The 12,537-nt window shown below is 61.1% G+C and overlaps 1 protein-coding gene across 5 annotated transcripts in view; it reads left to right on the plus strand.

Moving 5' to 3' along the window:
* Window positions 1-12,537, plus strand: part of CABIN1 (calcineurin binding protein 1) — a 92,797-nt gene that overhangs the window by 57,304 nt on the left and 22,956 nt on the right. For all 5 annotated transcript variants that reach the window (XM_064481028.1, XM_064481031.1, XM_064481029.1 and 2 more), the window contains one exon: window positions 4,083-4,196. In XM_064481028.1, the coding sequence (XP_064337098.1) occupies window positions 4,083-4,196 (114 nt within the window). The remainder of the gene's footprint in view (window positions 1-4,082; window positions 4,197-12,537) is intronic.

A 12,537-nucleotide genomic window follows, 5' to 3' on the forward strand; every position in this document is an offset into this window, starting at 1 on the left:
TGGACTGAGTTAATACTGCCCTGCTGGGCGGGATGTGTGCCCTGATGACAGAGCCGCCTGCCTTGGAAGCCCTGCTTGCGCGTGGCTCTGGTGGGGCAGAGGCCACTTGCTCTGGACAGCACTGCCCCGCCATCCTCCAAGGGTCAGCCGTGGCCCAGGGAGGCAGTATGGGGGAAGCTCCCTAAGGCTCCCTGGCCCACCGCCAAAACCCTGTGTGCGTCGCTCTGTGCCCGCATGTAGGTCTGTGTGCGGACCCCGGGCCTCCGAGCACCCATGCGGGGGACTGGTGGAGGGTGTTTCAGCAGCGGCCTCGTGCTCCGGTCTCCCCAGCACCTGAGTGCTCAGCCATGCTCCCTGCAGCTCCCTCGCTGCTGAGCCTCCAGCACTTCGGCCTCCAGCACCTGGGTCAGCCCCTGGGCCAGCCTCCACCCCCACGTGTTGCAGGCAGCGTCCTGCCTCTGGGCCTCACCTGTCCTCTGGGCTTGATGGGCTGCTCACTTCCTGCAAGTTCAAATGCTGCCCATTGTCCTCTCATCCTTTCCCCAAAGATCTGTCACACCCCATATGTGGACCCTGTACTGGTCCAGCCCCCGAGTAGCTGTCAGTGAAGAAGTCAGACTGTCTGTGACCTCAGGGAGCTGATGGACAGTGAGTCTGGACGAGGCTTGTGTGGCTGGACAGCAAGGGTATGGAGCTGGCCCTGCTCCAAGGGAGGGAGGTGTGCCTTCAGGCAGAAGACTGCCCCTCACCAGGACCCCTGTGCTGGTGAAGCCAGTGAAGGGCCCTGGGGGGTTCCTTCTACTCCCAGAGGCTCCAGCCCAGCATGTGGGGACAGCTTATGCGAAGCCTGAGAAGGGGCTGCTGCCGGAGGCGCACAGGCCCAGGCAGACGTACAAAGTGACTCGCCCGCCCTGGCCTGGCCCCAAGTGTAAGCCCTGCTTTGTGGCTTCCTGGCTCTCCTTGTCCGTAAACACGACTGCATGGGGTGAGGGATCGACCTCCTTGGCAGCTCCCGTCCTGGGCCTCAGCCACGATTAGCGATGGTCTCTGGGAGCCGCCTGGACGCTCTGTGCCTCGGCCATCGATCGGCTCCCTGGTGGGTCTGGGAGGCGCCCAGAGCCTGCCCTCTACCGGGTCTGCGGGAGACCGATTGACAGTCTGCAGGCTTGGCTAGTGCTCTCTGCACTTTTCTCTAGGGCCTGATTTTCAGGCTTCACACCTCCACCCCCACCCCGTGGTCCTCGCTCTGCCCAACCCCTTGGTCAGAGGGGCGGTCCTGATCTGATGCAGGTGCAGTGGAGAGGCTGTGCATTCCTGTCCCACAGGGGTCCTAGAACGAGGCGCACCACCCCAGTTCCGTGCTGCACTCCAGCATGTGCTGACCAGAAGAAAGCCTTTGCTGTGTTTATTTCTTGATGTTCTTATGAAAATCATGACCATATCCTTGGTGATAGAGATGCGTCTTCCAGCCTTCTCCTGTTCTCTCCCACCCCGCCGCTGCTGCTCAGAGGGGTCACTGGCACACTTCCTGCAGGTTCCCAGGGGGCCCTGGAAGAGGCTTTAGGGTCACGGCCCCAGGGTAACTTCTCAGTCCTACTGCTCGGTGCCCTGGGTCTCCCAGGGTCACTCGCCTCTAGGAGAGGTTGACCTAAGGCCTGGGAGGAGTCTTCTGGCTCCCCACTGGCCTCACAGGTGCCCATGTCTTGTCTCCATGCCTCCTCAGCTGGGTCCTGGCTGCCCTGCCTGCCTGGGCTCTTGTCTAAGTGAGTCTCTGGCCCCACGACAGGCTTGTGTCATCTCCTTGGGAACCCTCCCTGACCTCCCAGGCTGGCCCAGAGGTGGGCCTCCTTTGTATTCTACCTCCCCGGTCACAGTCAGGTGGGCTCTCCTGTCATCTGACACAGTGCAGGTTGAAGTCTCCAATACCCTACTCTCTCCTGTGAGGGTCTGCCCACGCCTAATTAGATAGGCAGTGGGTGCTGGAGCTGAGCCTTTCAGATCTCCCTAGGGAGACATTTTGAACCAAGTGGCCCTGAGACCAAGGGGTTGTGGCTGAGCACTGAGGCTTTACCTTCTCTCTCAAGCCCTGGAGCCCTGAGGAGCCAGCTTGAGCTAACCTGAGTTGGATTGTGTTCCTTGTAACAAAGTGGCCCAGCCCACCTGCTTCCCCACGCCAGACTGGCCCTCCTCCCTGGGCCTGCTGTGGAGAGGGCAGTGCACGGCAGTGTCTTGTAACTGGCTCAGGACTGGTCTGGGATGTGGGTTTGAATGCCTCTGACCTGCAGGCTGGTCCTCCTAGCACACTGAAGGCCGAGACTGGGGTCTCACCCTCCCTCGTGAGTGTGGCGCAGAGCGGGGTCTGGCTCCAGGGTCAAGGGCTCTGTTTGCCCAGGTTCCCCTCTTCTCCGCACGCTTCTGCCTCCTCCCTGGTGGAGCTCACTGGAAATGGCTGCAGCCCGGCTCCCCAAGGCCCTGGCCAGGCCCCTGGATCCCACAGAAGACACACCTTGGTTTCACATGGCCCCGCTTTGCTGTTTTGGCTGGGGTCTGTCTCATCTGCTCCTGACCTCGGCCTGTTGGACGTGTCTGGGCCCCAGGTGGGCTCTGAGCAGGCATATGCCCGCTTGCACAACCAGGACTGCCCGTGGCCCTCTAGTCCCCAGCCCCTTGTCGAGCCTCCTAGACCAGATGGGGCTGCAGTCCCGTGGTAAGGGTGGCCTGTAGTTTGTGGAGCCTCAGCCTGTGGCCACTCTCAGAGCCTGGCCACATCCCTGTAGAAATTGGCCTTGGAGTCAATGCTAGGCTTAGTCATCCAGGCTTCCTCAGAGCATGACTCCCCCCTGGGCTTCCACAGAAGAGCCAGCTTCATCTGCTGTGTGTCATCCAGGAGATACATGCTTGAAACCTCACCTGTCCCCATCCCAGAGGGAACCTCGTTCCTCTGCGACCACTGTAGGAGTACTGGGCACGGAGGGACCCTCAGCCCCCAAAGCAGCCTCTGGGGGCTGTCCCTCTGTGCAGAGGTGGGAGCAGACGCTCCAAGGCAGGCCAGGGAGTGGGGGTTCCCGCTTTGCCTGCAGCTGTGGCAGGGGAGCTATTTCTTAAGTTCAGTCTGATCAGTGAGTGAGCAGGGTGGGAGCAGGTGGGCCGGGCTTGTCGGCTGATAAGTGAGATAAGAGGTGGTGAAGTCCTGGCTCAGGGTGAGGTGAGGAAGGGACCCAGCCGGCCGGCCGGGGTGGGAGGTGGGGGTGTGTGTGAGGACTAACAGCCAGGAGGGTGGATGCAGTGGAGGTAAGGGGCTGCGTTGTTTGGTCCTGGCCCTGCCCCTGGTGGCCTCTCCCCTGCAGGGCAGCACCGTCCGGCAGTAGGTGAGATGGTGTGTGCAGGGAGCTGAGCCCTGGTCCCCAATGTAGGAGCCATCGTGGTGAAGACCTGAGGCAGAGGGGTGGCTGGCCAGCCAGCTGCTGGGAAGGACTGCTCTCCAGTCTGTGAGAAGGCCCAGAGAAGGCCAAGGCGACCCAAACCTGTCTTCTCTCCCTGCCCTCAGTCCCATCTGGGCTAGTAGGCTCTTGTTCCTACCCTGCCAGGCTCCTTGGGCCTGGGTTCCACCAAGAGGCACCATTCATTGCCCAGAGGGCAGTGGCCTGAGCACTGGGGCCAAGCACCCTCCCCAACAGGCGTCCTGCAGAGCCTCAGCTGCCGATAGCCTGACACCAAGTCAGGCCTGACCGTTCAGGCTGATGGGGGGGTCCCTTGGCAGAAGGTGGGGTGCTGGGTCCGTGTACCAGCTTGTGAAGTCCATCAGGGTAAGGCGTCCCTGTCTGTGCCCTCCTCGGGCAGTATGAGGCCCCACTCTCTGTCAGCTCTGCTTGGCGAGACATCCATTCCAGAAACACACCCCACAGCCAGATGATCAAAGCCGGCTGCCAGGGCTGCCCGGCGCTGCAGGATCAATGTCTGCGGGAGCTGCTGCTCGCTGCTGCTCTACCAGTGCAGCCGGGAGGGAGGGGACTGCCTCCCTTCCCCATGGGCGCTGAGAGCTGCCCACACACTCACTTCCAACCTACTTCTTGCTTCCCCAGAACCTCCAGTGGGCCCGCGACGTGTTGCTAGGCAGCAGTATCCCGTGGCAACAGCTGCAGCACATGCCGGCACAGGGGCTCTTCTGCGAGAGGAACAAGACCAATTTCTTCAACGTGAGTACTTTGCCTTGTTGATTTCTGAGGCTGCTGGCTGCCGCTGCTGCTCACGGAAGGCGTGGGAACGGACCCCGGGGTGGGTGTTCCCCGGACCGCGGGACTGCGGCATCCTCAGAGGGCAGGCGAGGTGGTGCGGTCGAGTGCGCCAGACGCAAGAGTGGGGCCCCGCTTGCCAAGCGACTTCTGGCAAGTCGCTGCCCCCTCCCGGCACCGGTTTGCCTATCTGGGGAGAGGCACCAACGAGCTCGGGGGTTCTCTGGGGCCGCGGCAGGCAGTGGTGGGTGGGGCTCCAGGCCCATTCCCTGCTTCCCCGCAGCAGCTCCACGTGTCCCCATGTGGTCTCGGGCACCTGGGGACTCTGACTGAAGCTGGTCTACTGCTGAGAAGACAAGTGTGGCCAGGGCTGGCCTTTCATTGCTCTTCCAGTTCTGTGCTCCATGCGGGGTAGAGACCCACCCTTGGGCCGGCATGGCCCATCCATGAGGTGCCCAAGGGCCCACATCTGCCCCCTGGCCACCCCGCCCGGGCCCAGGCCTCCCTCCTTTGCTTAGCCCTGCACAGAAACAGCTGGCCCTTCACTCTGCTGTACGTACCTTTAGGTCCTCGCCTGTCCTCACCTGTCCTCAGCTGGGCGGCTTCAGCTCCTCACACAGACCCTCTGTGCTGTGGTTTCTTCTGAGTTTTCCTTGGTTCCCATTATGTGGAGGGACACCAAAGGGTGGAACTGGCCTGGACAGGAGCCAAGAGGGCAGGTCTTCGGTCTGGAGGGTGTGGCAGAGGCTGGTTCTGGAGCCATATGGGCAGAACAAGGCCCCCTGTGAGCCAGCCAGGTGATGGGGTGTCTGAGTCCTTGGTTCTTCTCTCCCAGGCTTGACCTCCTGGGGGCTGGGCTGGGGCTTCAGAGTCTGGGAGCCCAGCCCCTGCACCTGCCAGCCCTCTCCTGGTGGGTATTTTATAGACAAGCGATGGGTGTGATCTGTAATCAGTTTACTCGGTAGCAAGGGGCTTTCAGTGAAAGAAAGCTGCCTCCCACCCAGATGCCCAGACCACAGCCACTGTCCCTCATCTGGCGGGTGTCCGTCCAGGGGTGTGTGCCCACTTATGAGCCAGTGCACAGAGAGCAAGGTACACATGCTCTTGCCTCTGGGTTCTTTTCACTTGGGAGTGTACCTTGGAGGGTGTATTTGAACTTGCTGTTCTTTTTAATTGCTGCCTAGTCCTCCCAGCACACAGATATCCCAGGTTACCTGCCCACCCCTGTCAGTGGTCGTTTTCATTGCTTCCAGTCTCTTGTTACTGCAGACAGTGCTTGGTGGGTAAAACTTTTCACATGTGTGGGAGTCCACTCCTAGAATAAGCTCCAAGGAACAATCCCCGGGTCACAGGATCTGTGGTGGATTGAAGTTCTAGCCCCATCCCACCAAAGACTCATAAGCACTGTCTGTCGTGGAACCGTCTCGTATCTGCTCTCAGTGGGTGAAAACGCTGCTGTGTTCTATTTATCATGAGTGGGACTGACTGTGGTGTCATGTAAGCGGTTGTCTTTTTTTCTGTGCATTTTCTTTTCACTCGTTTCCTATCAGGTTAGTGGTCCTTTTCTTACTGATTTATAAGAACTCTTTACTTGTTAACGAAAGAGGCACATCTTCAGCATTTGGCAGGTCTTTTCTTCTGCAATTGCAGAACCCAAGCAAGAGCCTGGCGAGTGGCTCAGTTCCCTGAGCTCCTGCTCACCCTCCTTTATGTGGGCTCCCTTCACCTGCCTGGAGGGTAGTTGTAGGGGTTCAGTTAGGTAATGCAAGGGGGCGCCCCTAACTCGTGAGCCGGCACAGGGTAGGTGCTCAAGAAGACAGTTTCTCTCCCTCTCCCGGGCGAGGTGCTTGGCCCTTACAAGCTGTGCAGTGATGCTGGAAGGAGGGACCCAACCTGCCTTTCTTCCTCATGGAGAGGCACTCAGCCTTCTAACGACAGAGTTAGGACATCCCAGCTGGCATCCACGTGCTCCAGGGCACTCCCCCACTGGGCATGCTCCCTGTAGCTCCTCCTCTAGTTTCCAGAGCCTTCCAGAAAACGAGTCTGGCAGAAGGGCAGTCAGTCTGTGCCTGTGGGAGAGACACAGGCCAACACATGGGCAGCGCTCCCCACTGCCAGAAGCCCCTGAAGGTGCTGACCACCCACTGCTGAACGGGATGCTCTGGGTGGTTTTGCCTCCTCCAGGTCAGCTTTTGCTCCTCTGCTTCCCAGCGAACAGTTAACCTCTGGGCAGAGGCCAGACAGAGGCTCACACCCTCTTTTATGCCATTCCCTGAGGGATGAAGGCCCTTGCTGGGCTGCCCCCGCTCTGTCCTGCAGGTGGCCCCTCAGGGTGGACATGGCTTCCAGCCATGGCTCGAGTCCCGTGCACCGCAAGTGCTGGCCCTGCTTGCTCTTAGCAGGTCTTAGCAGGCCCATCTGTGGAGGAGCGTTTAGGGCAGCCCTTGGCTGACTCTGGTGACGGGCCAGGTCTGGCCGCTGGGCTGTAGGGCAGGTGAGCAGGCTAGCTCTCCTCCCTTCCTGTGTGCACTGGGGGTTATGCCAGGGCGGGGACAGAGGCCAGGGCAACCCTTGGGAAGAGGGCAGGGAGGGTGAGGGAGGGCCATCGACACCATGACCTGCCGTCCCTCTGAGCTACCACCGTCCCGGGTGGCCCCCTTCATCGTCCGGCCTCAGCTGGGAGACCTGCTGGTTACTTTTTAATGGCAATTTCTGAAAATTGTGTGATCCGCATAGGACCACGTCATCTCTACAGACAGTTCAGAGGCACGGCAGAGCCCACCCCCGGTCTCCCACCCCAGGCGCCTTGCCCTGCATAGAGGTACCTCTGTGAGTGGCTGGCTGCTCTCTTTTTCAAGGTGTATGTGTACAAAGTCAGGCAGTTTTGCTGTGCAGCGTTTAAAAATACATGGGTGTACGTGTATCGGGGCGGGGCTACGTTTTGGCAACTTGAGCTTTTTCTCCAATGCTAAGTCTTGGAGACATTTCCTGTGAGAGGTGCAGACCGCGGCCCTTTGCAGCTGCCCGGTGCTGCATGGTGTGCGGTCTGGGGTCTGCGGGCGGGCACTCCCACGCATCTGTGCTGTATGTCTGGGGATCGTCCCCCTGACAGTGGTCTCCAGGGGTGTCCTCTGGTCCGCCAGTGCTGGCTGCTGTGGGTCCTGCTGCGGGACACTTGCCAGCTTGCGGTGGAGCCCTGCGTGCTCGTCCCTCCCCTCAGGCCTCTGTAGGATGCTGCGGGGCAGAGGGAGAGACGAGGACCCTCAAGGAGTCTGGTGGGCTGTGGGTGCTGCTCAGCCGATGGGGTAGGGCAGAGGGAGGCAGGGGCTAGAGTAGCCTTGGGGGCACCTCAGGGCTGCTCCATGCCTGAGGCAGTGCTGTCCAAGCCTTTGCAGGGAGCATGAGGGGCCAGGCAGAGGGTTGAATGCAGAAGGGGGTGGTGGCCTGGGCCCCGCAGTAGAGACGTGGCACATAGCGGCCCAGCTGTGCTGCTGGACGCGCGTCTGAGGGAGAGGAATGAACTTGGCGCATCTCCAGCCCCGCCGTCCACAACTCGACTAAGGGAACGGCTCCCACCCACCCCTTCATCTGCTGTGGAAACCCCGTCTGTGGGCTGTGTGCCAAGCAGGCTGGATCCTGGGCCGGGCTCGTGACCAGGGCAGGACACAGCCCCGGCTGAAGGCCCCATCACCCCGCCCTCTCCCAACAGGCAGAGCAGTCTGGCCTTTGCCAGAACAAAGTTGGAGTTGTTGGACATCGCTGGTTGAGGTCTTGTGGCCCTCCCTGCCCTGGCCAGCCTGGCCTGAGCCCTGGAGAGCTACAGGCAGTTGGCATGTGGCCGCGTGACTCAGAGGTTGCTCCTCAGGACGACAGTGCAGGGAGCGGGGAGCCCAGGGCGGGCACGAGGCCTGGGTGGGAGGCAGTGAAGCGGAGTTGGGGCTCCCTGGGCAGAGGAGGCCTGCAAAGCAGGCGCTGAGGTCACCACAGAGGCCAGGGGCTCATCTCCATATGCCTGGAAGCTTCACGGCTTCCTGTGCGGGTGTGTGCACCTCCGGGGCCCGTGGAGGCTGGAACAGGGCCGATGTCTGGCGAGCTTCTCTCCCCTTTGTAGTTGATTCAGAAACAGTTCCTGGGGGTGGAGAATAGTTCAAGTGGTAGAACGCCTGCTTAGCATGCACGAGGTCCTGGGTTCAATCCCTAGTACCTCCATCAAAAAAACATTTTTTAATTGTTCCCACAGTAACCAAGCCAGAGGTGGCCCTGCCTCCCTCCCCAAAATGTTCACTGATTTTAGCAGGCAGGGCTTTTTTCTTGTTTCAACCCAGTTTCCAGCCACTGTGAAGGGAGTACAGGCCCAGCCAGCACTGTGCCTGCTTCCCCGGCTGTGCGGGCAGGCAGCGGCCACGGCCTGAGTTTGAGCTTGCAGTGGGTCTGGTGGAGCTGGGTAGATGGGGAAGGAGTGTGGGGACGTGGGAACGAGGCAGGTCTGTTGAAGCCACGGGTAAGTCCCTCCATGCTCCGGCCTCCCTCAGTGCCTTCCTCAGCCTTTTAAAACATGCTGCTTGGGCGTCCCTTCTGGGGTCCCCTCCCAGGCTCTTCCATGCACAGCATCACTGCACAGTCCAGCCTTCCCAAGCTCACACCGGCTTCTTTAGGCCCTCCAGCCCTGCCCTAGGCTGCCTCCTCTGGCAGGTGTCAGCCTGCCTGCCTCACTGTTGCAGTCACTTTTGCACACGTGCTCTTTGAGACCGCCAGGCCTGAATAAACCACCTCCCTCCACAGGAGTGACCAGAGGTCCCGTGAGCAGGAGGCTGAGAAGGTGGAGGAGGTGACATGGGAGGTGCCTGCACCACAGAGCAGGGCTGGGCTTCTGAGCAGAGGAGGCAGCAGGAGCCCTGTGGGGGCCAGTGGGGGCTGCGGGCACACAGAGGCAGCTGCTGGACACCGCTGGGCCCTGCCTGGAATGTAGGCTTTCTCACAGGGCAGAGGGGCTGGGGTGGAGGATGGGCGGGAGGGGCCAGCCGACCTGCCATGCCTCCGGGCACCGCTGCACACACCGCTCTTGACTTCTGTGGATACCATCTTTGCTGCGTTATAGATGAGGAAACCGAGACTTAGCCACATGGCAAGTGGGTGCCTGAGCTGGGACCCAGGCGGGGCTGGAAGGACGGGGAGTGTGTGGGCACAGGCAGAGGTGGGCCGGGGAGCCTGGCCTGCAGCTCAGCCCTGCTCTGGCACACCAGGCCCACCATCCCATGCGCCTGCCCCGCGTGCGGACCTGCGTCTGTGCTCGAGTGGGGCGCCAGTATGCCCCAGAGGCCCACGGCCCCTCAGCCCACCATTTCCCCAAGAGAGGCTCAGCTCCACGCGCTGACGTTGACTGACGCCGGGAAGAAATTGTCTGGGATTTGTTGTCACCAACAGCTGCCCCATCCGGGCCTCTCTTCCCGGCCTCGCCCTCGATGGAGGGGACTGTGGCGGGTTACTGCCCTGACGTCAGGTTAAAGGAAGCCCAGTTGCGATGGTGGGAATTAGAGAGCAAGAAAGAAGGGGAGAGTTTAAATTGGGGAAAAACGAGCTCCTGGGCTTGGCTGCTTAGTAGTAGGAATTGCTGCCTTGGTGCTATTTTTAGCGTTGTTGAGATGATCTCTGGGCCGGTTGCAAAAGCAGAGTAAACAAAAGAATCACTTCAAGTTCTCTGGGGGAAAAAGGCCCAGTTTTTAAGTCTTTAAAAGGTTAGCAAACTTGTGGCTTCTTTGCTTAGCTCTGACTCTCCTTCCTTCCTGTGTCCTGGGCCCTGCAAGCTTCGTGGGACTTCTCAGCTTCCGGCCTACTGGGCTAGGCTCAGCCTAGAGCAGGTGTGAAGGCCATTCTGTCCCCAGCCAGGCCCCTCTGTCTGTGGGGACCAGGCAGGGACAAGGCCATGGGATGCCCAGGCCTCTGGCCTGACAGGACCACAGCAGTCTTAAACCCCTGCCCAGGCCAAGCTCCCCTGTTCAGAGCTAGCATTCACAGATAGAACGTGACATAAGCAGCCTCTCGACGTCCTCCCCACATGCATCTGGCCTGGCCCACGGAGGCAGCTCTGTGTCCTGGGGTGGCCCCATGGAGGCTGTGCTGGGATGCTCGGGCAGAGGAAGGCAGTGTACATCAGCCCTTAGCATTTGCCACCCCGCTGTGCCGGTCCTTGCCAGGTGACCTGCATAGCAGGACTAGCCCTGGCCCACATCCTGCAGGCGCCTCCACGCCAGTTTCTGGCCAGCCCAGAGGACTGCACTGTCTGCATCCGTGTCCAGAACAGCCCCAGTCCAGAGCTTGCTGTGTAACTTTCCTGAGAGGAGGATGTTTCCAGTGTCGCCTTCTTTGCTCAAAGGCTTGTTCCTGGAGTAGGCGACCCTGCTGCATCTTTCTGAGGCATGTGAGCGGCTCAGCCTGGGTGGAGCTCCGACCTCTATCCCTGGAGGGGCAGCACCTGATGCTGAGGGCAGCAGGGGCTGCACTTCCGGGAGGAGGTGTGGGGCCCTCATGAGCCTTTGGGCAGTGGAGCAGGGCAGGCCCAGACCAGGGATGGCTGGGAGCGTGGGGGGAGGGCTACAGGAGGCCTGTGTCAGCTGAGGCTGCAGGACCGGCCGGGCAGGGGCTGCGGGGGCCCATCCCAGGGCCGAGAGGAAGAGGGGCTCCAGAGACCTCTGTGCCGGGTCTCTGCTTTGTCCTCAGAGCACTGGGGCTCCCTCCCCACGCAGGCCCTCCCCGTGGCTCTGGCCTGTGGGAGGGTGGTGGACGTGGCCTGGCTCCTAAGCTGAGGTGGGAAAGAATGTCAGTGAGTGGGCCTCTGCCGAGTGGATGGAGGTCCCCCCGCTGGCTTCCCTGGGGCGCAGAGGATCTCGGGGGTGGCAGACGCCTCCCCGACGCTCCCATTTCCTCCTCCCCACGGCCCTGTATTCCCACCTCATGATGAGCGATGAGCGAGCAGAGGCCAGCATTACGCAGCCTGTGAGGATCAGAGCTGGAGTGCCTCTCCGAGCCCCCTGCCCACCACCTGCCCACACACACACTGCGCCCAGCCTGGCAGTATTGGAGGCTAGGGCCCACCCCGCATGGCCATGGTGCCTGGTGTCTTCCTGTTTGCCTGGCCTCGATGAGCTGGCCACATCCAAGCTTGGCAGGGGAGAGAGAAGGGCGTCACGTTACAGTGTTTCGAGGTGAGGCCTTGAGCCACCAAGCCCTGAGCCACCAAGCCAGGGAGTGGTAGGCTGGGGGCTGAGCCAGAGCTCTCTGCTTCCTGCTAGGATGCCCTGGAGGCCTGGTGCCTCTGGCTGAGCCAGGGTGCCGGGTCCCCACACAGACGCAGTCTCATTGTCTGTGAGGTGGGGATGTGAGTGCCCAGCACCTGGCACTCAAGGGCCCTCTGATCCCAACTGTGTCGAGGTGGCCACGAGCCACGCACCTGAGGCCCAGGGAGCAGCCTGGTGTTCAGGACATGGCCCAGACGCGACCACTGCGCTTGCTCCAGTTCGGGAGTGTCTCACACGGCCAGGCTGCCTGGGGTTGCTTGTCGGCGGGGGGGGGGGGGGGGGGGGGGGGTTCTCGTGAGCCCGGGGCCACCTGAGGTTCTCTGGGGCCCTGAGTGCCCTCGAGCCCCAGGGTTGAAGGTCACACTCTGGCCCGAGGGCTCCCTTCCTTTGCTGTGCATAATAGCAGGGTTGCCCTGTGTGGGGCTTTGCTCCAGGACCCTCTGTATGTGTGGCTGGGGCTTGTGGACAGCAGGAGGCCCGGAGCGTGGCAGGACTCGGGGCCACAGCCTGGGGTCCACGTTGGGCTGACCTGCAGATCCTTTGGGGACCTGCTCTGGGCCTGGTGACCCTGCCCTGCTGTTGACTTCCTGGTCCTTGCCCCTTCTGACCTCAGTTTCCCCATCTCCAAGGGTGGGACAGCTGGATGAGGTCAGTGGTTTTCCAGCCCTTTTTCCAAAGAACCGTTTCTCACACACCCACCAGCAAACACGAACGGGCAGCCGCTCAGCAGAGACAGGAAGGGTGGGCCCACCTGCCCAGCCACATACCCCACCGCCAGCTCCCTGGAAGGAGGGGCAGGAGCCCAGGGAGGCTGTGGGTTCTCTGCACTGCCACCGCTCTGCTGACCCAGACAAGGCTTCCCAGGCTCAGAGACCAGGCCATCTTTCTAGGGTGGCTTCAAACTGGAAATTTTTCTCTTTTCTTTCCACATTTCCTATTTGGAAAGTTTGACAAGTTGCTCCTGAGAGAGCGGCATTGGGTTTGAAATCCAAACCAGAGCTGCGGGCTCC

Source organism: Camelus dromedarius, chromosome 31 (assembly GCF_036321535.1).
Source record: "Camelus dromedarius isolate mCamDro1 chromosome 31, mCamDro1.pat, whole genome shotgun sequence".
NCBI lineage: Eukaryota > Metazoa > Chordata > Mammalia > Artiodactyla > Camelidae > Camelus > Camelus dromedarius.